Source organism: Melanostigma gelatinosum (assembly GCF_949748355.1).
Source record: "Melanostigma gelatinosum genome assembly, chromosome: 12".
NCBI classification, from domain to species: domain Eukaryota; kingdom Metazoa; phylum Chordata; class Actinopteri; order Perciformes; family Zoarcidae; genus Melanostigma; species Melanostigma gelatinosum.
The window spans coordinates 11,965,134-11,991,738 of record NC_136645.1 but is presented as its reverse complement, the minus strand read 5'-3'; the positions used below and the strand labels follow the sequence as shown (position 1 = coordinate 11,991,738).

Genomic DNA, 26,605 nt, shown 5'->3' with positions numbered 1-26,605 from the left:
TTTTTTGGATATTTCTTCAGATTTGATATATTTATTCAAAATATGGTATTGTGTATAAGTGCATTGGATTTTCGTTATTGACGTCAGCCTTAACAGCACTTGCTCGTCCAAGTAGATATTTCAGGCGGGGCAAAAGTGTCATTTCCAGCAGACAAAGTAAAGAACAATTGCGTAGATTTAGCATATTATATAGTACTTGATGTCTTTGAGATAGTTTATTTTGTGCCCAGTCTGTCTTTACAACACTGAAAATACATTTAAAGACGATTTGTGTTTTGATTTTCCTTCTATTTACTCTCTTTATAGGTCATGCACTGCAAATACACAATAATGACAGTATCGTAATTTCTAGTTCAAGAAATAAAACCACAGAAGAGGAACATTTTTAACAAATAATTGCCCGCAGCGAAAGATAAAACTTCACCTGGCTCCCATGCTGGCTGCAAGAAATCCTCCCCTCCACTCCCTCAGCCATGCCTGCTACTACCAAACGCACCCGGAGACGGACACCTGCTCAGAGAAAAAATGTCCAGAAGGTGATTAGCACCAAGAGGCAAACCTGTAACTCAAACAAACCCAGGGGAAGAGCCACAGAGAGGCCCCAAAAAACACCTGCAGAACCGAAAAAGTCAACGACCAGGGCCCAGGCACCGTCAGGCCGAAGCCCCCGTGGAAGAGGCGTGAGTGGGCCTGCTAGTCAGGGCCCCGGGAGGTCCGCTGGCAGAGTTAACCATACTGTAAATGTAACAGGATCGGCAAGGCTTAGACGGTCGAGCAATCTGCCTGACCACTGTGGCGAGTTACAAGACCCCCTGGGGCGAAGGAAGTCCCTGCGTGGTGCACAGGTGCCTGTTACTCCCTGCGAGCCTCCTAAACCTCGCAGAGGGGGGAGAAACAACAGGGGGGTGGCGGGGAGACGAGCAGCATCACAACAAGGAAACACAAGAAACAAGCCCTCAAGCACCAGCATCAACGATTCAACTCTCAATGAGGAAAATGAGAATCTGGACACCTGTGATGCAGAAGAAATACTCCCAGTCGCTCTAAAAACAGATTTTGAAGTTCCTTCCAGAATCAAAGATCAGGGTTTAGGAGTCAACAATGCTCAAGAGGGAAGCCTTTTTAAAGCAGGGCAGGGCGGCTGTGAGGGAAACGACACTTCATCTGTCCTTAGAAATAAGCCTGATCATCTTGCCAGTGATGGTAAGCAAGATGATGTGTGTGCTGTCCACCAAGAGGACGATAACACGTTGGACCTAAAAGAAAACAGGACGGATAGAAGAGTGATAATTGTCACTGAGAGAAAAGAAAAGAGAAATCATGAGAGAGAAGAGAGTTTAGAGGAAGAGAAACCAGTTGAGGGACAAAAGGAGACCGTGGAAGAGATGGAGGAGATTGCTGAGAAGCTAGGTAGTTGTAAGAGAGGGGGAAACATAAAGGAGACTGTTTCCATCAATCCTGCTGACTCCCGACCCAGCGCTCCAGCCTCTCAACCTCCAGACCCACCTCACTCTAACGATGGACTAACACCACAGTCAGAATCACCTGTACGCGGGCTATTTGTCTCCAACGCAGCTACCTCAAATCCCACCAAAGCCCCCTCCACCTCAGAGGCAGTTGAGCCAGACTTTCTGAGCCAGGGTAAGACAGACACGCAACCAACCCTTCATGGTGCTAAACCTCAATTCACAGGGTCATCAGTTGCCGCTGAAACCGCCCTGATGGTGCAGACTGTTCTCGTAAAAAGACATACGCCGGTTATTATCCGTAGTGACTCCTTCAAACCCAGGTGCTTGAAGGATTCAAGCCATGGGGAACCACACCACCCGCAAAGCCTAACGACCCATTCTCCTCCGGGAGAGAAACAAGCTTGCACACCAGCAGAGACTCAGACCAAAGATAGTGAATCTAATCGGGAGCCATTGGAGCGCCACAGCCAGAAGGACACCCCTTCGCTGTCATCGTCGCTCGTTCCTCCCTTGAGCACAGATGCCCTGACAGCTGAGTGTCAACCAAACCTCGGCAATGACAGCATTGCGGTCGCCGAGCCGGACCCAGTGCCAAAGATCTCGACTCCTTCTCTGGACAGCAGCTTCACCTTCTCCTGCAGCTCAGAAAGCACTCGATCCTCTTTTTCTTTCGACACTGAATCGGAGACAGGGTATGGGGAGTCCAGTCCCTCTACTCTACCGGGATCCTTTGGGCCAGAAGGGGCCTGCTTGCCCTCCTGGACCGCTCCCAAACCACTGAGGAAGGAGAAGAAGAAGAGGAGCAGGTGTGGAACATGTGAGCCATGCCAGAGGAAGATCAGCTGCGGCCGGTGCAGTTGCTGCCTCAACCGCAGCACTGGCCACCAGATCTGTAAGATGCGAAAGTGCGTGGACCTGAGGAGGAGAAGACCTTCATCTCTGCTCACTCTCTCTGCTGCACAGGTGAGATTTAAGTTACGCCGTACAGTTCATTTAATTACATTTGAACACATTTTAGTTGGTTTCATTGCAGTCAGGTCTTCAGCTCATTCTCACAAGGAGGTCCGTTTAGTCAATGATTTCAGTGGGAACATACTTGAAATTCCTTTTGCATCTAGAGAGAGTTGTTACTGTTCTATGACAGCATTGCTTTTGATCTCCGAGGTTATAGCACTATAGCAGCAATGATCACGGGGTTGAAAGAGCCAAACAGTTAAAACAGAACGATTCACTTTCGCATTGTGTTCCACATTTTTCGGTTTCAACAGATGCCGCACACTTAACTTCATGGTGTCTTCCTGTTTAAATGTTGGGGAATGTGTTGAGTGATAAAAGGGGAACTGCTGGTGGGTGAATGTGTGTGTCGAGAACAGAGATGGTATGAATGCATGCGATTCAGTGTTGGTGATGACCCGTGTTAAGAGGGGAAGGAGCTATCACATGACCAGCAGCTTAACACGTGCGTGAGTATGTGTCTGTTTTTCTTCGTCAGTGTGTGTGTGTGTGTGTGTGTCATGGAGAAAGCCAGAGAATAAGCTATTTTGTGAGTTGCACATGGTGACTGTGTATGTGCATGTTTGTGTTTGGAGATGAGTCTGTAATTCAGGCCAATTTGAGCCGGATGTTTTTGCACAGTGCCACTGAATGGCATTGTGAAGGCATATTTTAGAACCATTAAGACAACCAATGAACACCCAGGAAGTTTGTTAAGAGAGGAATTTTTCCCAGTCGATTTTAAAACAGCTATAATCTCGCTTGTAGTGATGAACTTACGGAGACTTATCCCTTGACTATACAGCTCCCTTTAGCTTTACAGAGCTCTGTAGCAGGTTTAAGCTAACTGTTTAGCTGTTCTGTCAGCAACGTAAATGTTTTGATTCAGACTCTACTCACAATGTCATTTTCTGCACAGCAGGCAGCTGTTTTTAGTGGACAAACACTGCGTTACCTAGCAGACAGAGACAGTTAGCGACTAGCTGGTGAACATAGTAGAACATGTAGCAACTAAAGGGACACTTTTGTCCCTCAGGAGTTGGTGGAGACCAAAGACAAAGCTAAAAGAGAGTGATTATTGGACTTACATTCAACTCCAAAATTATATTTGTTCATATTTTCTCAGGTTGAGACCAAAAACAGAGCAAAAACGTTATTGAGTGGTGGAGTTAAGTGTCCAGAAACACAACTGCAATGAGGTTATAGTATTGCTCTGTGTATGCAGCATGTGTCCGAAGGCAACTATTTGCTAACTTTAGCAGTACCAACGTTTTGTCAGCGCTGTGTGGTTGTCAGCTTGTATTGGAGTTATTCTACCACATAGTGGCCAAAATGATGAATGCAGGATTAAACTGTTTACTTGTTTGTGCATGGAACTTTGTAAAGTAATGTTAAACTGATTCAGATGAGGTCTCAGCTAAAAGCAAATCTAAATATGTTGTGTTTTTATCAACAACATGCTGTATGTAGGGACAGATGGCTAATAGACATATTCTCAATAATTTTGGTAAGTGGGAATAAGAGTTCCTCAGAGCAGCTGGCTACCAGAGCCACAGAACCATGTACACAGTTCAGTGGCTGGGGGAGGGCTCTGTGTGAACAACTGTGAGTGAGGGTCCATGTGGCTGTTGCCTACAAGCGTGCATGCATGCACTGGAAGAGCCCTCCGGGTTGTAGCATTGGCAGATATACCTGCGGTATGAGGAGTGATCAAAGGGCAATTTACCTTCAATTCAAGGTATCTGAATTTTAAAACACGATCAAGGGGGATAAATTAAAGTGTGGGATATATTGTGTATAGAAATGGCCCAAAAAAACCCAACAAAATGCCCCGGGTAAAATATTTTCTCTCCTATACTCTTGTAGTCATGACCTTTGTGCTCTATTTCTGTGAAAGTGTAAGAGGGTGTGAGGAGACAAATATCAGGCCAGGAAGAGATTTCTGAACATGTCATTTGGAATAGAAGGAAATGTGGGTCAGTGGGTGTGTGTGCGAGTAAACTACACATTCACGGTATATGTGGTTGTTACTTTTGACATTACATGTTATACATATTTGCGTGGTGCGTGCACGCTGTTGGACAGCAGACAAAGATTGAATGACAGAACCGCAGATCCTCTCTCAGTTGTTCTCTTCACTGACATCCCATTGACATACATGCAATGCCTGTGTTTGGGGTTTGGGAACGGGTATTTGTTTGATTCTATACAACTGCGGCGGTGGAGCCGGCACCAGGTGCTGATCACGAACCTTTACTTAATTCTAGATGCAGAACAGGTGAACAGTAACTTTACCTCTTGTCTTTTATTAAAATATATAATTGAAGAAAGTGTATGAGGGTTTACTTTTTGTGTGCTTATAGTCTGAGTAATACGGTAAGACGCTTGCTGGCCAGTCCTGCTGATCAAGCTCACACACCCTTTCAAGTTTCTAACGGCAGGAGATTGTGAGAAAAGGGACGGAGGCCAAATAGGAGATCATGTAGTGGCATGTGAATTCTGTTTCTGGTTTTTCCATGGTGAGCTACTGTGGTTTGGTTTTACTGTGTCATAAAACATTACATACTTAAAAATGCACACAAAACAGACCACAGATTGAACAGTATCAGGCTTATGAATATGAAGACGAACAAAAACACTCAAAACTGTTTCAAATAAGGAAAGTCCATGGTAATAAGAGACAAAGTGAGCCTTTTTCAAGCTTGATGGCCCCCTCGTGGCCTCGCTTTGTATTATGCAGTGAGGACAGGTCTCCCTGCCTGGTCTCACCTTACCCTGAACACACCAACACACACACACGCTAACGCGTACACACCAGAAACAAAATACGACAGCTCATAGAGTGCGTAGCCTCCAGTATTTACAGAGTTAATTTAACAGTCCCGACATGTTTAGAGCTCCAGGCTGCAGAACTGACGCACTGTTATTGTGGCTGACGAGGCAGATGTCAGCACTCATAGATAATGTTTTAAACTTTCACATTTCTGCACAATCGTACAAACAAATGAGATTAGAACACACAGCTGTCATCAAATCATCCTTCACTTATTGTGTAAACAGTTGCCCCTCAGTCAGTCAGTGCTTGTAGCTCATTAGCACGAGCTCTTAAATACATAATTAAATTCATAAATGGATGCAAGATGTCGATATTTTTGCAGTTCTGATCATTTCCATTGTTGCCAGCTGATACAGTATTTCATATTTCAGTGTATATATGCACAGATACATATACCTGCCTGTGTTTTTGTATGTTATTAATTATTAATAGGACTGAATAACAGTGTATTGTAACTGCTTTCAGTCAGGTTTCAGAGCTCTCCATGTCACGGACACGACCTTGTGAAGGTCTCAGGTGACAGAGGTGACTGCTCAGTCCGAATGCCTTTAGATTCGAATGCTGCTTTTGACACGATCGATCAAACTGGAAACCTGGGTTCATCTAAAGCAGGGGTCATCAACTACAGTTGTCCAAGGGCCAGAATGTTTCTAAGCAGACAATGTGGGGGCCGGACTTCCAATAAATATATTTTTCAAAGTCTCAATCTGCGGTGGGAGGTTGTCTGAACGCTGACCCGTCGTTTTTATTTCGTTTCCAGCATATGGTATAACTAGGGCATGGCAATATTTCCAAAATCTTCTATCCCGATATAGGTAATTTCATATTTTTTTAAACGTTATATATATCCCAACAAAGCATATTTTCCGGAAATTCAATATACTCCTGAGTGAATTTAATACATGACGAATAAAAAGCACTGAGTGCTGTCTCTCTGATATCTCCAGATATGATTCCATCAAAAGACGAGGGATTGAATTATTGCCAAGCTCTAGTTGTGTAATATCTGCATGTGATTTCCCTTAGACAAAAAGCAGCACTCACAGATAGTATTAACTATTATCTGCCTCCTTCTGTCACTGCATTTATCAAGACCGTGCACCTGGTGAGGTAGACTTTGGGTGAGTTTGAGGTGCACCATAATTACACAGCTAAGGGAGTATTGAGATCAGCACAATACAGCTGCAGGCAGACTATACTTTAGACAAATAGTAGTTGGCCTGCTTCCAGTCAGCTAGCCAGCTCAGCCCCAGTTCCTTCTGCAAACTAATTTATCTCCCGCACTCCTCTTTTTCTCTGCTGCAATGCATTTGCCAGAGGAGTGGCCCAGCTAAGGCAACACGTGTATTTGAAAGACACTTGCCGACCCCTCAGACAGCACTCTGGTGGGGAGGACAGGCAGCCTGCAGCACCCAATGGTGACTGTTTGCTTTGCAACTGATGTTCAAAGCTGTGTGTGGACACACACAGTGATTATTACCTGTATTTTAATGTCAAATTGGGATGTGTGTGTGCATGTGCATGAAGGTTTTTACAGCTTGCAGTTCAGTTTTGTGTGCAGCAAACCCCCTCATTGTTCTCAAATGGAACCAGCTTAATGTGAAGTAAGAGTGATTTGTCCCAGCAGACGCTTGTGTCGGGTCTGGGCTCCTCTTCCCCCTCTCTCTCACACACACACACACACACACAGAGCATTGGAAGTCTTCAGCGCTGACGGTTGCCATGGCGACCTCATTGTCTGGCGCTCACCTTTGACCCGCCACGGTTGTCTGATGGAGTATTCTCAGGGTCCTAAGGGGGATTAGTGGAGATAACCAGCAGACACGCACTGTGGGTTTTAAGGCTGTGCCCTCGGTAACCTACATCCAGGTAATTAGGTTAAACTCCTCAGATTGTCCTGCTCATAGTGGGTCAGCAGCTTGATATATTTCAATGACAACATAAAGCGTAAGAGTAAGAAATATATGCAATTACAAGTACGGATAAATTTGGTTTACATTACCATACAGTAACATCTACAATTGTTAAAGTAAACATGTTCACTGTGATGCATTATCCATCTCAGATAAGTCGATTGTTGTACTGAAGTGAAATGGAACAACTGGCTGCCTTTAAGGAAAAGAACCTTGTAGAAAATTGTGAGTTTTGTTTGTTGTAACAAATTTATTTTCGAAGCCACTATAGAGTTTGGTGTGTCACTCTCCTTTCATTAAAACAGGTACAGTTTCTCCCACATGTGCATGTGGGCACTCTGGCAATGAGCTGGAGGAAAGATGCACATTCACACTTTTTCCGTCACATTATGTAAATGCGTGGGACAGAAGTAGTGATGAGGTAGTGATGCTTTGTGAAATGTCAGAGAAACTGCCAACATTTTAACAGGGCCAACTCATTATGACCATGCAGATTGCGTTGTGCTTCAGCCTACTCTCTCTCTCTCTCCTCTGACTTCTTCTACCGCTGCAAATGCACACGTTTTATTCCATGAGCTTGGTTAAGATTCGGGCTGCTTTGTATTTTCTGTCAACTGGGTCCGAGCCAATTAAATTTAAAACAACCTTGTGAGGTAGTTATCTGTAATAGCTGCAGGGCTTGGGTAGTGGCCCAGAAAAGGGCTCCGTGGACAAGGGGAAATGTCTGTTTTATTTGATTTGGGGCTGAGTTATTTGGCCTGAGCCCCACTATGCATCAGAGCAGATGTATGGACCAGGCGGTGCCAAGTTGAAGGCTTACATCCAACCAGAGACATTGATTTAATGACTTTAAGGAAGGATTCCACTCAGTTTGCTTTAATATACATTCAGCTGTAGCAGCTCAGCAGCAATTCTTTTTGTTCAACGACAACAATGCAAAGATTGTAAGTATAACTACATAACTATAATGTTTATAATTCAGCAAGAGATTTGAGTTCAACATTGATACGACTGATGCTCCTCTCCTGAGCCCTCTTAGGTCCGTTGCATCTGTGAGTTTGTACCGTGTCCTGGCTGTTGTAAGGCTATAAGTCCCTGGATGCGCTTTGAAGTCGCGCCACTTGGTTTCTCCGGGTGAAAAGAAATTCCCACTTTTCCCCCCAAAAGAAATGCCACTCAAATCCTACCAAGGGTACACAATGGCCTCCTTCTGAAGAAACCAGAGCGTATTCATGCATCAACCAGACCTGTCTACCTTAGAATATATCTCACACACCTGACAGGGGTATAAATTCTTCTCGCTCCCTCCTGTCATTATGTCTCTACCCCAGACAGCCATCCACTGAGTTGTGATGATGCTCATCCCTTTGCCTTGTCCATAATTCCCTTTGTTCATCATTCATTATCCTCTCAGCACTCTCTGTCGCTGTACAGTGAGTGCAGTCGCTCTTTAATGCACCACTGGAGCTTGCATTCATCTGTCTGCACACATATTTGTGTGTGTGTGTGTGTGTGTGTGAGAGCATGCACACACGTGCAGTCATATGGCCAACATGCCTACTCAGCATGTTTTATAGCGCAACCTTAAGTAAGCCCTTTCCTGTCTCATTGTGAGAGGATCTGGGGCCCCCATGCTGCTCTGCCTGCATAGTGTTTGTGTGTGTGTGTGTGTGTGTGTGTGTGTGTGTGTGTGTGTGTGTGTGTGTGTGTGTGTGTGTGTGTGTGTGTGTGTGTGTGTGTGTATTTGGGTCAGTGACGGTTTGTGTCAGTGTTTACTAAAACCGATGGACCCGCTCCCCTTCCTCCTCGTGTCCTTCTCAAGGTGAAACACATATTTAGCCACAGCTAAGCTCGTCCCAAACTCAAAACCACAGAGCTATGATAAGAGTTAATACTTCAGTGTGTGTTTGTACAGATTATTGTCTTATGCTGAACAAAATCAGCAGGTAAAGACATGGATAGTACACACACAAGACTAAATAGGACATTAGGTCGATGCATATACGGGTTTTGAAATCCCTCCCTCCTCTCCTGGCCTATGCTGAGGTGTCTTCCCCTCATGCTGACCATCCAGTCCGTGTGGGTTTAGGGTGTGGTGTTGGGGGTCTGTAATCCCCCCCCCCCCCCCCCCCCAAGGGTTACAAACTGTCAATACAGGAAGTGTGAAAGCTACAAACCTGCATTTGTATTCATGTGTGTTTGTTGAGGAAGCAGAGAACATGCCGTGTGCAGAAAGCTGTTGTGCAGACATTTAGTCGCAGTCTTAAGTCGCCCCTGTTTTCACTGGTACCCGCTCCAGGTACTTGAGTCAGTGTCGGACTGATTTCGGTATCGATGCATCGCGAGTTTGAATCTGTGTGATTGTGTGAGAGATTGTGCACGAGTGGACTAGATGAGCAACATGGGGACGAGTACAAGCGCAGAGCTATGTTTTCCCCTACGGTTGTTACCACGATGACCTCCGTTATCTTTCACTGACGGTAGAAAGTCACAACTTACACAAAGAAGACGAGAAACTCCCAAACTACTGCCTTTCATCAAAGACGTGTCACTTTTCCATGCTAATGAGAGACAAGTTTATATTAGCGTCAGCGGTAATGGCCGTAATGACAACTTATTGGCAATAATCGCGCTTGGCACAGCTCCATCACCGGGCCGGTCTCCAACGGGTCAGACTCCAGATGTGTCAGAGACAGTTTACGACTGTGGTGCAGAGCAACTTTCTTTACCTCACTTGCTGTAGCTTAGGATGATTAATGTCCAGACTACTTGTTCCTAACGAGAGCTGGGTAGCTTATTAAAGGGGAAAAAAACACGTGGGACACTTAAAGAGCTGAAAATGAAGGGTGCGGTGCAATATTGTAAGTAGTTGCGGAGTATTTTTTGGACGCAGGAACGGAGTGGCTGCAGGAGAAGGACTGTTGTGAAGACAGAGACGCACAGTGCAACTTATTTATGTTACTAGGTCATGCTAGTGGTTGAGGTGTATCTTATACAGGCTTGCTTTATTGTTGAGGTTGGTATAACCTGTTTGACAGTTGGTAGACTTTGCCACAAGTGTCAAACCTGTCAGACTACCTGAGCCATTCCAATTCAGAGGAGAGCTCAACTGTAACTGCCACGATGTATCTGACAATATCTAATTTAACCCAGATATGGCTCTCCTCAATTTGGTAAGCGTGACTCATTATTCTAAATGATGCATATTTTGGCACATGTAAATGGTAGTGAAATGCTCTTATATTTACACATTGATTTGACAGGTGTCCATATACATTTATTCTGTCCAGTTCAGGGTTAAACGACAGTAAAAGCTAGCGTATGTCCACATGGGTTGGTCATATAAATGCTCAATCTGCAGGCACTGATCCCCATTGGGATTTTTTTTAAAGCTGAGAATATGTTTTTGTCATGTGGACTGAGGTTTTCTGTTACTCACAGTGCTTGGGAAAGATTATTTTGTGGTTGATGAAGTTTGCTCCAGCACACCACACACATGCCTTGTGTATATTTCAAGTATTTAGTCTGCATCAGTGTTTGTTTTACAGTGTGTCAGGACACATGTGATTATTACTGTTGGAGTACATGACTTCTGTTGAATATTACTTGTTTCTGATGCTAACCGTAGATGTACACTAAAGCATGAGCTTACTGCTAACACTGAGCAAACGATATCAAATCTGAACACAGCCTGTTTGGAGTTCTAAATCAAGATAATGTGAGGCTACAGATACGTGACGCCACAGCGTGCAGGAGTGTGACTATGATAAGTCATGAGCGTCTAACTGACTGACTGTTGAACTCTGCAGTGGGATAGTAACAGATACAAACATCCAAATCTAAGCATTAAAACATTGTAGTTAAATGTTAATATGGTGTGGAAATATACATATTCATGAATTAAGTATGTTAATGTTGTCACAGAGGACTCAACCTATTGGCTTTAGAAATGCATGTGATCATGTGCTATATTGGCGACCACAAGGCATATTGCGTGTAACGTGCTTATGAATACCTTTAGACGTGGCTTATTGTTGAATCCCTTAATAATGACTTCATCTTCCACCATGACTTGTTTGTCTATTCATTCATCCTGATATTTGCATGCTTATTGCATGAAGCCTACGTTGATGTAGCTCTCATTGTTGTGTATGGATTAAGCCGCACACTCTCTGCTCCCATTATCAAACACTCTTCTGAGGTGGGTTTACTAGAGTGTTGCCGACAGGCACCGGCTCAGGCTGCCTTCATGTTTCCTTGTCCCAGTATGACCTCGGCGTCTTGGCCACATGGTTGCCTTTAAAAGGGGGGGGGGGGGGGGGTGCTTTACTCTCTCATAACATTTTTCTCTCTTTGTCTTTTGCTTTCTGTCGCCTTGTTTTTTTTCTCCAGCCACGGCTTATTCTCAGGGAATTGCTTCGAAGGAGAAAAAACGCTTTGGGTTGGATGAGCGAGAATGAGGGGAAAGGGTTGTTGAGACCGTGTGGATGTTGTCAACATCCTCTTTCCTGCCACAGTATTCCAAAACGTCTAGAATCTAGATCGTCTAGAAATTAGATGCGCTGCAAAAATATTCAGTATAATAGATAATAGGTCACGTGACTGAAAATCACCAAGAGCCCAACAGCAGTGTGGTGAGCTGCTTCAGGGGTTAATATCTCAGCGGTGATGGAATTGTTTTCCTGTGATCCAGATCCAGCATGTGTGCAGTATCCGTTCCACAGCTTGCCACCAATCCATGTGTGTAGGGCTGGAGTAAAAAGCCCACATAGGGGATCCTTTGTTTAGGAGAGTCTAGGCATGGAAGATAATTTACAAGCCACAAAGGTCCTCACGCCATTGGCTGATGAGGCTCTGTCTGCGTCTGCAAAAGGCATCCCATGTGTGTGTGTGTGTGTGTGTCTAAATGTCTGCGTGTGTGCATGTCTGCTGTAGCAGCACTTTGCTACAGCGACTCACAGTCGCACCAGTCATGACACCCAGGAGCTCGCCCTGCGCACGGCTACTGTAGCCAGCGTTTTTCTTTTGAGGCTGAAGGAAGGCAAAGCAAGATGGCCACCAATACCTTTTAGGGATATGCTGCCTAAACCGGAGGGGCTTCCTCCGAGGACAGACAAGGTAAAGGCAGCCCCGGGGTCTATTGTCTCGCTGCAGATGGCTGAGCTACAGTGGCGCTCATCTAGACGTTGTCCTCCGTTGCCTCTCTCTCTCTCTCTCTCTCTCTGTGCCACGCTGGATTTAGCTGATTGGAGTGCTTTATTTTGGAAGCTGGTGTTGTTATTGTTCCTACTCAGTCACCGAGGACCCGGGGCTTCTGTATGTGAGTGTTTGGCTTGTCTTTTCCAGGTGGGTTTAAAGGATGTGACAACAAAGTCAGCAATAAAGAGGTCAGTTTCCACGGTAACAGCCATCGCTCTTCTCTCTCCCTGTCGCATGTCTTTTTGAGCTCTTATGCCGTATGAAGAGCCCCCTTTGCTTCCCCTTTTCTTTGGTGCAGGGCTTTGGACAGCCATATTTCTGCACCTGCTGTTTGCTGACTGCTTAGCAGAGAAGTGGAGTGCTTGTGAGCCGTGGGTCGTAACTTGTAGTTTGGCAGGCTTTACTAGTTGGACTGCACTAGCGAGGATATTATTGTGTGGTTTGGAGGAAAGATCCCTCTGTTACTGTCTTAATCCGTCTCATTTTACCGTTAATTAAGCTCTAATTCATACTGGTGTACTGGGAGACAGGTCTTTCAAGTGTATTTGTTTTATTGCCACCTATAAGTTCTTGTTCTCTGTTTAATGTAGTGTGTTTTCTGTGTTCACTATGTGACATTGAGCTCAGCGCAGACAGGAAACGCTCACTCAATGAATGAAGGAAATTCTCACGTGTATAGAGAAACATACCTAAACCACTACTTACACCCTCAGCCAGGAAGGAAGCATGCTTCTCTCTGTGTATCGTTTCTGAGAGTGTTGTGAGGTGAGGATCCTAGCGGCGTAATATTTCTGCACAGCCATGAAAGCGAACAGCAGCTGAAGGTTACTCTGAATCGCTCCAAATTTATTTGATGAATTCCGAGCACTCTCTTTATTGGACTAGACATGTTTATGTGTGTGTGCGAGTGTGTTTGTATGTCTGTGTTGTTGCGGGAAGAGTAGATACACACTCCTTTGAGCTTCCTTGGAGATCCAGAGAGAGAGTTCAAGCGACGGTTACACTTCTGTTGCCAGGGCAGGTCTCTGAACGCCTGTTTGTGTGTAAAGCACTCGCCCTTGGCTACGGCTACTCTAACATGTGTTTTGTTGATGTTCAGAGCTCAGCCGTTGGATACTGTAATGTAATATAATGTAATACGGGTTTGTCTAAAAGAAGAAAACTGTGTTTGCGTTTAAAACTATAAGCACAGCGCTGTGTGAGTGATTTTACGAAGACACAACAAACTCACAACACAAAGACGCGCAGCCCCGAACACATCACAGACCCAGGCTAAATGAGAGCACATGACTCTGCATGTACATCCCGCATTAGGCTTTTTGTTTTCAAAATGTAACATGACTAAAAACAGGGGCTGTTCTTTGAGGTCAGCTTCGTATCGTGAAGACTTGGATGCACAAAGGAGCTGCACATTTGCACACATGCAAATGCATGCAGAGAGACACGCGTGTGCCTGGTGCAGTGCTGGAAGCTGTCCAGAGCTGCTTTGTCATTGAAAGCAGTTTATTGTGACAGACACACACTGCCTTTTCCCCGCCCCTCTCCCTCTCCCTCTCCCTCTCCCTCTCCCTCTCCCTCTCCCTCTCCCTCTCCCTGCTCCCTGCTCCCCATCTTTTTCACTCTTCCTCCCACTCGTTCATTTGAACATCGCGGTTGTCTGTTTCCACAGGCTGTGTGGAGCGGCTATCTTCCTCCTGTTGCATTGGCATCTTCAGTATTGCCTCAGCCTGAGCTCCAGCTATCTGTTGCATCAGCAGCGTGTTTCTAGTAATACGGCACAGCCCTGACAGATGGTGGACTGGGGAGGAATCAGAGAGGGATCGCGAATATCACATCAGTGCAATGACTCGGTGATACATTGGGTGCACCGTACTAATCATGTCTAATCCCATTATATTATTAACCATGAACAGCTCGATGGTCACTGCAGTTGAACCTCTGCCTAATGTTAAATCCTCCCTACACCTCTTTAACATTGTTTTAAGGAACAGCTTTTGGCAATGTGCTTTGCATTCCTGTGGACAACTGGCCAAGAGCATACACAAAGTGGTGCCATGCTGAAATATTAGAAACATGAAATATGAGAAACATTTCCATCTATCTCAGCCATCAAGGGGTAAACACCAGGCTCACCAGTGCCAATCTCACATCGTCAAAGAAGGGCTTTCATCTGCAGATTTTATAGATTGTCAGAAAAAAGACCGGAAATCATTGCAGACGATGAAGATAATGACATTTTTCGATTGACATTGGCTTAAATTGTCTGAAACAGATTGAACACTTGCTGCTTTTTTGCTCTCTTCACTCTCTTTCCTTTACCATGAAAACACAGCAACAGCAACAGACCTTCTTAAGGCAACTAACAAGCGTCTTCAAACACCCGATGCAGGAGATTGCTCAGTGTCGACCCTCTTAGAACTCAGAGCTGCCTTTGACACCTTTTATTTTCCATTTTTAATTGAATGCGTTTAGCTCTGGAAGACTGCTTCGTCTCCTATTTGTCACTGCCTTCTCACTCATGAATGACTGATCATGCTCTTTCTCAGCAGCCATCACATGTGGGATGTCACAAGGCTCGATTCTGTTTTCACTGTAAATACGTGAAAGTCAGACACACTGTTACCATTTTATCCGTGACGTCTCAGAAGCTGGACCGAGCCCAGCACCCATGTCTGACAGAAATAAAGAGAACAGTTGAATGGAGCACATGAAACTGATGAAATGTTTTCAGTTTGGTCTGTGGGTTCACAGGAGTCTGGTTTCTATTGAAGCGCCGTTGCTGCTTACTTTTGTCAACTTGAAGTGCACATCTCCCGCTGTAAAATGCATCAAAACAGAGGCAATGATGGAGTTTAATGGCTGTTTATGCCAAGTAAACAGTGATAAAGAACAAATCTCCAGCTGTTCTGCAGTTGCGCTCGTTAATTAGTAGGAAAATGGGAGTCCTCACACACACACACACACACACACACACAGACACACACATTAATATCAACAGTACACACAGCTCACATAAATGCACAAGTATCCTCCAGCTCCTGCAAACAAGTTTAAGATCCTTTTGCTGAGTCTGGGCACATGATGCAGTGTTTTTTTAATCTTTGTCACGCTGCAACATTTTAATCAGTCTTCCACTGCTGAGGGCTTCTATTCTGAATGTGATGCGGGGTTAACTCCTAAAATAAGAAGCAGCTGTACTTGACTTCAGTTGATCATATGCTCACTCGAGATGATAAAGAATAAAGAAGGCTTTTACTAATATATGCCAGATTTAAAATATCAAAATAAACTGCCTTAACTTCATTTTCTCCCCAAATCAATGGATTGTATTCCTATTCATGGAGTTATGACTGTCTGCACTTAAGAAAGTCTGTGTGAGTGTGTTTACAACATGGCTTTTGGAGGCAGTCAATATGTCAATACTGTGGACCTTTGGATGGTCGTAGCTCTGCTGGCAGTCGGAATCCTTATTAGCCAAAGGGTCAAGCTGCACTGTGTCTAGATAAGACCCTGGGTGGGTTAATCACTCACTCAACAATGCCTATTGGTTAACATGGCAGGGTGTGTGTGTTAATAATCCCATGTGCTTGCATACACATGCACGCACGCATGTCCAGAAACACGGCTACAAACCCGGCACACACACACACACAACATGTGCATACGCGCTGCACACATGCCCTCAGTGACCCACTGGCAGTGGCGTAATCAAAAACAGTCCGTGACTGCAAATGTTCACTCGTTGGCTCTCGGCTACCTGTGGGTCCGTGGCTGTCAACACTCCACAGCTCATGCAGGAATTTGGTCCCGATTGAACCCTCGACTGTGAACTCACACAATTTAACTTTTAGTTTGCTCTGTTTCCAGATTGGTTTCGGACGCGATTTATAGAAAGCAGATTCTTTGTTTTCACAGGCAATACTATTTTCCACAGACTCGATAGTGGCTGCAGCAGATGCTCATGCCATGCTGGGAGGCAATCTGTTGTGCTGTTAGCCGTGACTGTTTAGGAACAAGCCGAATCACTGTATACTGCCAGAGCTTGTTGAGTCACTTCTCTCCTTTTGTTCCTCTCTTTCTCTCTGTTTCTGTGTCTCAGGTGGTTCCTGAAAGTGGGTCGGTAAATGGCAAAGGCAAAGCGCAGATGGATGACACCCACACGGCAGTGGAGGAAGATGAGGGGGAGGAAGGCCACATACCTCACACACAAGCTCCCACAATTACCCACTCGCTCACCCACAACCTGGCCATGGACCAAGGCGGACGGCCGGCACTTGTTAAAAGAGAGCCCGGGCTGGAGGTGACCAGCATTGCACTTCACCAACACGTATGCTCTTCTGTGACTTTTCCGAATGGTTCTGCTGAGAACCTAACAAAACCTAACGGTGCTAATATGACCACTGGGTCACACTCTGATCTGAAGTCTGCATATAAAAGGACAACGATTGCATCGGAGCCTCAAAGGAGTATCATCGCTGCAATCCCTAAAGACTGCCCTGAGAATGGACCCAAGACTCCTCCGGACGACATGTCAGTTCCACTGAAGAAGATCAAACTGGAGGAGCCGTGGATGTGGATCACTGAACAGGCCACCACACAGCTGAGTGATGAAGAGGAGGTCTGCGAAGACCCGTTGTCCACGCTGGCCGCCGTGGTGTGCCTCTCTGTCACAGAGAGGCAGGGCCTGGAAGAGAAACTTTTCAGCTCACGTTCTTCCATTCTGTGCTCCATCAAAACAGAGCCGCCAGATTTTTACTTTGTCAAAAAAGAGCCGGAGGACTTAAAGAATGACTCGTGTCAGAAAAGCACTCCTGTGAGCCTGCAAAGGACTCCCCAGCCTATCAAAAGTGAACCTCCTCCAAGCGTTTTTCAACCAAGCGTGCAGTCCTTGGCAGAGAGAAGAAATCTTAGTTTTGATCAGGCTATTGCTATTGAGGCCTTGACTCAACTGGCAGCTATACCTCAGAGCACCCCAGGGTCCATTAAAGTTGAAAGTAAGTGTGAACATCCCATTTCTACTCCTGCCCCATTTTCAACTTCCAATGCAAATACAAGCCTGCAAGAAGCCAAACCCACAGCAGCCATCCGCTACAACAAAGTCTCAGTCATCAGCTCACCACTGCACCAGACGTCAGTCATACGCCCCCCTGTGGCCAGGCAAGGGAACGTCATCCAGCGCTCCCAGGGGTCAAGCTCTAACACGAAGCTGTCGCTGCAGGACCTCTTAGAAGCCAGCTCAAACAGTGATAAAGCACCCTGCAGGAGGACAGAGCCGGGCTTAAGTTCTCATGTCATCAAGTCGGAATGCAGCTATAAATATCCCAGTGACATGAAGTTCAGTAAAGATCATGAGCGCTTGTTTGGGGAGGACAGAGACAGGGTTATTGGTAAAGCGAGGAGAAACAGAGAGGAGGAGGAGGTGGCAGCTCAGCTGGCAGACCTGGCCTTCATCATCCAGTCTCGACACAGCCAGCAGTCAGAGAACAACCCTCCAAAAGGAACACCTGTGTCGGCCATTAAATACAACTACAACTCCCAGCTAACAACCAGTAAGAAAAAGCCCCCTGTGAAAAAAACAAGGGCGACGCCCGCCAAGCCCAGGAAGAAGAAAAGTGATGGACCTAATGAGGGGGTCAACTGCAGGACCCCCCTCTCAAAACGCACGCCAAATGGAGAGACGGCCCACAGGAGCAGAGGCCAGAAGGTTCAACCGCAGGGGAAATCAGGCCTTCACCACAAGAGGAACCTGTTTCTGCCTCAAGCTCAAATTGACCTGAAGAGATACTTGGCTGAGGCTCAGGAGGAAAGGAGACAACTCATCCATCACAGTAACGCTCACAGCGCCGCCCTCTTAGGGCCGCAGACTCAGAACTACAACACTCTCACAAGGATCAACCACACTCTCGGTCAAGAACACCCTCCATGGTCCCTTTCGAATGGTCCACTCCACCAACACAATCAATGCAATGGCCATGCTGCAGGACCGGGGCAGGAGTGTGAAAGGCGTTTGTTAACTCAGGTAGCGCAGCCCTGTGGTGGGCTGCAGCACGGTGCTGACCCTAAAACCAACCCAGCTAATACCGCTTTCCTCAGCCACACCGCTGGTCACCACAGCCTGGCTAATGGCTTCTCAGGGGGTCATCAGTCCCCTCCTCCAAGCCAGCAGGGCTACTACAAGCTGGAGAGAACAGGACCTGTCACTGTCCTGTCCACAGCTGCTGATGGGGATCTGGGCCGCTCTGCAGAATCAACTCCATCCAAGAACAGCGTCAACAGCTTTCTGGAGTCTCCTATGAGTTTTCTGGATACCCCGATCAAGAACTTGCTCAACACGCCTTCCAAAAAACTGGCTGATCTTCCATCCTGTGAATGTGTGGGTGAGTTGGTGCTACTTAAGATTTGTTTAGGTGTGTAGCGTCTGCATTGGTATCACATGTGCCATTATCCACATTGTGACTAAATCCAGCGTGGAAGTCCTCAAACTGATATTTTCTGTTTCTCTCTGTCTGATGCAAACACACTCACACACACACACACACACACACACAAGCTGTGTCCTAATTCAAGGGCCAATTCAAGCAAAAGGAGGCCACGTTTCTCTGCCATATTTGGAGGAGGCTTTGGGATGCTTTGTTAAGCCCTGAACTGAGATCCAGCTACATTTACTGTGTATATGACATTTACGTTAATCTGATTTATCAAGAGCATCAGTTTTTAATCCAAAATATGCCAGCATCACATCAGTTTTTGAAGAAAAAGTTCTACACAAGTTGCTATGATATCCAATAGATGTTCCTTTTTTCCCCCCACAGACCAGATCATTGAGAAGGAGGAAGGCCCTTACTACACCCACCTTGGGGCAGGACCTAGTGTTCCTGCAGTGAGGGAGCTGATGGAGGACAGGTAGAGTGACTACTTCCACTCTGTTTACACCGTGTATATGTGGGTGTGTTTTCTACCACATATGCTGAGAGGCTACTAGTCGACCTCGGGCTCGGTGGAATGGGGCTGAGTCACAGCCAAAGAGTCTGTCGATAAAAGGAAGCACACATGTTGAAACAGGAAACCCTTTGAGCTGAGACAAGATGACAGCCTTTTTAAAACATCTTGAGATCCATCGCAGTCTGTCCGCAACCACACAAAACTGAAAAAGTGTCATTCTGCAGTCATTGAGCGTTTCAATGACAAATGTCTTTTTAGTCAGTAATTTGATCAAATGGATGTATGTATTGTCAACTGCCCTCAGGTATGGGTAGCAATGTAAAGTTAAAATATGTGTTGTTACTGGTATGTGCTCTGTGATCAATAGCGCTGATAGTTATAAACTTACGTGTGTTACAGATATGGTGCCAAAGGAACTGCAGTAAGGCTGGAAGTTGTTGTTTACACTGGGAAAGAAGGAAAGAGCTCCCAGGGGTGTCCGATAGCTAAATGGGTAGGTAGCTGGTGTTCATGGTAGTTCACCCTAAATGTCCTGAATATGTCCTCTGTACATTGAAGTGTTCTTGTGGATCCCACCACAGTATATTTAGGGGCAGAGATATGAAAGTCACTCCCAGATTCTTACCCTCACCAAAACCTTAAAAACCAACACATATTTTCCAACTATTCTCTAGAATCACAGTGCTTCGAACCCTTTACCCCGTAGGTATCCATCATTTTGTGATATTGTATGAAAACAATGCTTGTTACAGCGCTAACGTTCATCTGTTTGTTTTGTGTGTGACAATCGTCTGACAGGTGATCCGGCGCGGCGGTGAACAGGAGAAGCTGCTGTGTCTGGTCCGCCGGAGGCCAGGGCACTACTGTGACACTGCCGTGTTGGTGATCCTCATTCTGGCGTGGGAGGGGATCCCTCGACCGGTGGCAGATAATCTGTACCAGGAGCTCACACAGACCCTCTTTAAACACGGCTCCCCCACCAGCCGTCGCTGTGCCCTGAATGAAGAGTGAGTACTTCTTCCTTTGTTTTGCAATAATCATTTTTCCTCCCAGCTTTGTTTGTTTCTTTATCTTCCTCCCGCCACTCCATCTCCGCAGTCGTACGTGTGCATGCCAGGGTTTGGACCAAGACACATGCGGAGCTTCATTTTCCTTTGGATGCTCCTGGAGTATGTACTTCAATGGCTGTAAGTTTGCCCGCAGCAAAGTGCCCCGCAAGTTCCGCCTGCATGGAGACGACCGGGAGGAGGTGAGGGAGTGGTCATCTTCAAAAAAAATCCTAGAGGAGATCATCTATTACAATCTCTTCTATTTCTTTCCGTTGTTTTTATAGTGATGTGAGAGGAAATGTTGTGTGTAATCAGTGTGCTTGCTATTTATCTGGGATAAAGGCAGAATTCAGCCGAGTGGCTTATGTTGGCTATGACAATCTCACCTGTATGTTTTTTTAATAAGATGCTCACCCCAAAACTGTTGAATCTGCCCATTACTTTTAGGAGGAGAAGATAGAGAGCAACCTTCAGAATCTTGCCACTGACCTCGCACCGCTCTACAAACGACTGGCTCCTGAGGCCTTCCAAAACCAGGTATGGAACATTAAACAGCTGCCACACTTACCTGATGATCCATAGCTGTCTTTGGGCTATTATTAATGTAGTTCCAATATAAATGATGTTTATTGTCCTCTCATTGTTCTCAAATTACACAAACCAAGTTGTTCTTGTGTCTCTAATAGGTGGAAAATGAGGCGGCAGGGAATGACTGCCGGCTGGGCGTGAGGGAGGGACGTCCTTTTTCTGGGGTTACAGCCTGTGTGGATTTCTGTGCCCACGCGCACAAGGACACTCACAACATGAATAACGGCAGCACTGTGGTAAGCAAGCTACAAGTGTGACGCTATGCCTTATACTTGTATTCCATGTGTCCATCTCTGAAGGTATTGATCGGCCGACTGTTACGTTGAACAACTTGCCTTTTGTCTTTGTCCTTTTTCCAGGTTTGCACTTTAACCAAGGAAGATAACCGTGCAGTGCGTAACATACCAGAAGATGAGCAGCTCCATGTTCTGCCACTTTACAGGATGTCTGAGAGGGATGAGTTTGGTCAGGTTGGCACCCAGTGGGCCAAAATCCGAAGTGGTGCTCTGCAAGTTCTGTCTGCTTTTCCCCGAGAGGTGAGTGAGCAGCAAGCAGCGCTTATTTATTTTTTCAATGTTGTTTTTCTTTTCTTTCTGACTGCACCATCCGTGGTTTGAGTCCTTTGCTGCAAAAGTTGATGTATAACAACATTAAAACATGTGTCATGTTTTCAACCATTGATTTTCTTTTTTTTGTATCTGTCAGGTGCGTCTACTGGCCGAGCCAGTGAAATCAGCCCGGAAGATAAGGCAAGAAGCTCATCTGAAGGCTCAAGCAGAGAAACTGGAGAAGAAGCTTGGGCTGACTCCTCTCACTCCTGGGAAAGTGAAAAGCGAAACCCCCAAAAAAGGTAGTAAATCCAAGTCTCTTGTCCTGTTATTAATCTATTATAATCAGTAATACGTGGAGGTCAGAAAGCATAAATGTTTCTTGTTGTCATCAGCGTTTTAGAAATACGTGTATTTTCTATGCCAAAACAGAGCCACAGGGCTTCTACAGCTCATACAGACTTCCACCCAGACCTGCCAGCATTGGACGGTACCCTCCTCAGGGGAATCAACCCAGCACTTACAACCAGAGCACCAGCAGCTACCCCACTCTGGGTGCAGAGGTCACCCCACAGAAGGAGGTCATCTCCCCCAACCACCACGGCCTGCCTGGCCTCCAGTTTGGACAGAATGGCTCAGCTCTTAATTATAAGACAATGAGTGACGGCATGAATGGTTATTCTCCAACATCTGGTGACCAGAGTGTTCGTAGATCTCCACATAATGCCCTTAGTGACTACCCTCATACTTTTAAAACTGAGCCCAACGAGGTGCACTGCTCTCCTCTGCTCAGACCCTCCCCCAGTGGGAGTGCTCCTCCTCGCTCCTCCTTCTCCCCCAGACCTACCTCTGAGGGCCTCTTCAGCAGGCTCAACGGACTCCACAGGGCTGCAGAAGATGTCGCGTCAGAGGTCAGGGGTCATGGCCTTCCTCCGCTCTCATCTCGCCCCCTTCCCCCACAAACTCCCCCGCTTGAACCAGAGGAACTGAAGCAGGAAGAGGTGTGGTCAGACAGCGAGCACAACTTCCTTGACCGAAACATAGGCGGAGTCGCCGTGGCCCCGTCACACGGTTCCATCCTGATAGAGTGTGCACGGCGGGAGCTCCACGCCACCACCCCTATCCTCAGGCCAAACCGCAGCCACCCCACCCGCATCTCCCTGGTCTTCTACCAGCACAAGTCTCTAAATGAACCAGGTCACGGGATGGCTATGTGGGACGCCAAAATGGCCAAGCGGGAACGGGAACGGGAGGAGGAGGCTGAGAGGTTAAGGATGGAGGACTGCCTGGGCAAATGTGGGGGGAACAACGGAGCTGGAGGTGGGGAGCTACAGGGAGAAACGGGGGAGGAGGCGGAGGAGACGAGGAGGATCATGAATGTCCCCACACGGCAAGCGTGGACTCTCCAGAGGGACGGTGTCATCACCGTATCCCCTTATGCTCTTACCCAGGTGACGGGCCCCTACAACCGATGGACTTAGTCAACATGTTTTACACACACACACACACACACACGGAGAGAGAAAACTCCTACACCCTGTGCTTCTGCCTTACCTCAGTCAACTTCAAACTGCTACTCTCATTTTTACATCGTTTTCATTGTGCTTTTTTAGATTCTGTTTGTTGGCTTTGCCCTTCTTCATCTCTGCTTTCAAAGTGATGAGGAAGACCAAAGTTGTGTTGGCTTTTTAACTGTGAGTTTCTGTGTTTTTATTGTAAACAGATGGTGCTTTGAAGCATTTTTTAAAATGTTTTTAATCTGGTTTTATACACATGATTAAGAACAAAAAAGGTGATTATTTATTCTGATCATAACGATTTCTATTTAATTCCTGGTGTAAGCCTGTTTACTGCAAGATTTCTATGATAACCTGCATTATGTGTTGATGCTCAGAATTTATGTTGTACAGTAGGACTGTTCTCTTTATTTCAGCCAATAGTTTGCTTTTCATGAGATGCATCTCATTGGCTTTTACGTCGGTGCCATTCTTACTGTAACCTCTCTGTTAGACATCATTACATCACATAATGTAGAAAGCAAGACTAATATTGTGCATATATTTACTACAGATTGTCACATGTAGCATTGTGCTTCTTCTCCTACTGCCTCCGACTTCTGTTGGCAGCCGATGAAAGAAACACACTTGTTTTTTTTGTTTTTATTTCTCTATGTCCTGATGGTTTGTCTTTTATCCACAGATATGTATGGCATATTACAGTAAGAAGCACTTTTTTATTTTCCTAAACTTAACTTGAAAAAGGTCCCAATCCGTAGGCCTGATTATGTATGTACAGATAGAGATATACAGTATATGACAGTTTAGCATGAACATGTTTTTATTTTTACAGTATTTCTGCATTTATTTGGTTTTCATCCATTTGATTGAAAATGGCATACATATCTAATGGAATTCAAAATGTAACATAATGAGGAATCATGAAATGCTACAACAATGAAGTGCTTATCATTTTTGGCACTTAACTTATGTTCACCTTCTGGAAAAGGAATTCAAAAATGATTTCATAGGGCACAAGTGTGATTATAGGATTTCAGAAAAAATGTTGATGGTGCTAATAAGACCTCCGTCTTTCCCAGAAATCACAAAGTGTCACGTATGTCAACAGCATATTAGCAGTTTTTATGTCCATACTCTGGATTTGAATACAAAAATGTGTCCGCCGATGCTGAATAGTTATTTCTTCTATATCCTCCTCTCTGCTTTTGTTGAAAAACCACTCAAACATGAAATCCCACTCAGACAATTGCCGAAGACGATTTCAGGTGCTCGACTCTCGTGAACACTTTGTTTACAGATTATAGCTTTTTATTTACAGGGTCTAAATAAGGAGGTTGGTGTGAACTCCTGGTGAATCAGGATCTTTATTTTGTATTACCCATGAAAGAGAGGCTCTTTGTATCAAGAACTCATCAATGAAATTTCAGCACAACCGACATCACTGATATTCACACTAACACTGGTGGTATAATGTTTCCTGTGAGAAACATTTTGGTCTTTCACACACTTTGACTTCCTTTTGGTGCTAATAGGACAAGATGTCAAGGTGCATGCATTGACTTGACTGGGTTATATACTGAACAGTGATGGCATGGTGCTTTTATACAATGCACACTGATCTGGTGTATGCTTCAGTGCAAAGGTAATTTTATAATTTCTGTGGATAGTTGCTGGCTAACAGATTGAGATGCTTTGGTATCTCCCACCATTGATCATGATGTTTTTCAAGTACCAGTAAAAAAGCGAATTGTTGTGCAGATGTCCATCTAGAGTTTTAAAAAATGTCTTCCACGGATAACCAAACTGTGTAACAATTATCAAAACACACATCATGCTCACAAAATGAAATGAATGTAAACCGTTTTTAAGTCACTTGATAAAGAACATTTTTGAACACATGACATGACAAAGTTAAAGTTGTAGAAAAAAAAAAGTCTTTTGATTTACTTTGGGGGACGTACTCAGTCCACGATGAAAGTGTTTGTATCAACGAGGAACTACGAACTAGCACCAGCATTCAAAAATGAAAAAAAAAACTTTTATTTGTAGAAAATGTGTAAATATGTATGTGAACCATATTGTTTTTACTGTACTGTTAATGGTGTTTAGACAATGGATGATCTTGCTTATTTTGAAACTGCATTAGTGTATGTTGCTCAAAGTATATCCAGTTTAGACTTGAGGAGAGACTAAATTTAGCATTACTTATGTGGATGGCTAATCTCTTTTTGGGATTGTGAAATAAAGTCATATTTATATTTTGGACCTGAACATGATTTCCTTTGTCCTGATTTGTTCAAGCTGATCTGTGTTTAGCAAGACAAACACAACTTATTTTAGGAGTTATTTCTTATTCAAAAATTAATTTTTTTCAATGAACACAAGAGGGCTTTAGGAGTTAAGTTATCTAAAGAAAATCCGAATCATAAGTATTACCATTACCACACAACCCAAGCATATTGAGAAATAAGTGGAGGAAAAGAATGAAGGAGAAGTGTTTTGTCTATATTTCTACTATAGATTAATTCCAAGTTGAATTCCCTCTATCATACTGAATCAATCAACGTTTTCTTTTTAGAAGCAGTTTTACAATTCTGTCTTTTTACATAAGTGTAGTTTGACAAGAGTTGTTAGTTGCATCCATCCAACTTTTTCTCAACTGATGCTGATTCTGATTCTTCAACTCAGGGTACCAATACCAGCGCTGTCTTTTTCCCACTTTTAACATCTGTGTACCGCACGGCGTGTAACTTATTGGTGTGTTTTTTACATTAGATAACATGAATGAAGGCAAGAAGTACACAGATATTTTACATCAGTAGAAGTATCAGTGTAAAAATGCTCTATTAGAAGTAAAAGTCATGCAGTCTAAACTTCAGTGCATAAGTACATAAATATAAGCATCAAAATATACTTGGATGTCCCAATGCTGAATGGACCACTAAACATATTGGATTTCTTTATTTACTGCTGAGTAGTTTGTGAATTTCCACCAATAAATTCTTCACTTAATATATCATAATTGCTTTGCTAATTATATTATGTATTAGTAATAAGAATCTGTGAAGTAATTGGTAAGTATAATGATCAAATATATGTAGTTGAGTATAATTGCAATAATAGCTGCTAAATTACATAGTATACATGATATACTATAGGTATACATATTAAGTAGCAGCAAATGGAAAAGCTCAAGTAAAGTACTGCAACTTCCGATTTTATAATTACATTGACAAAGAAGTGAGTTGAGTGTCTAGATTGTCACTGTAAAATACACGCACAGTATAGTTTCCTGTTAATGATGGCACAAAATAATGAACATAATGATGATAACAATTATATAATATATAATAATTATAATTACATTACAAAGTAAGCTATTATGAATAGGGAGGGAGTGACACAGTGGTTGTCTTCACACACAGTTCTGGGCAGTGTAGGCCTCGAATACTGAAATTAGATTTAGCTACGCTTTGAATGATGACACCATGGACACAATCTGAAGAATCTAAGAGAGTTATCACTTTACTCTTTATAGTAAATTCCTTGAA

At 44.5% G+C, this 26,605-nt stretch overlaps 1 protein-coding gene across 1 annotated transcript; it reads left to right on the top strand.

Moving 5' to 3' along the window:
- Nucleotides 1-473: 473 nt before the first annotated feature.
- Nucleotides 474-25,266, top strand: tet1 (tet methylcytosine dioxygenase 1; the record flags this gene model as incomplete). The annotated part of the gene is made up of 11 exons (XM_079280805.1): nt 474-2,432; nt 16,510-18,787; nt 19,223-19,313; nt 19,752-19,845; nt 20,151-20,359; nt 20,451-20,601; nt 20,849-20,938; nt 21,088-21,225; nt 21,349-21,525; nt 21,695-21,839; nt 21,970-25,266. The coding sequence occupies 11 exons, from the start codon at nt 474-476 to the stop codon at nt 23,016-23,018; spliced, it is 6,381 nt and encodes a 2,126-aa protein (XP_079136931.1). The 3' UTR covers nt 23,019-25,266.
- Between the last annotated feature and the right edge of the window lie 1,339 nt (nt 25,267-26,605).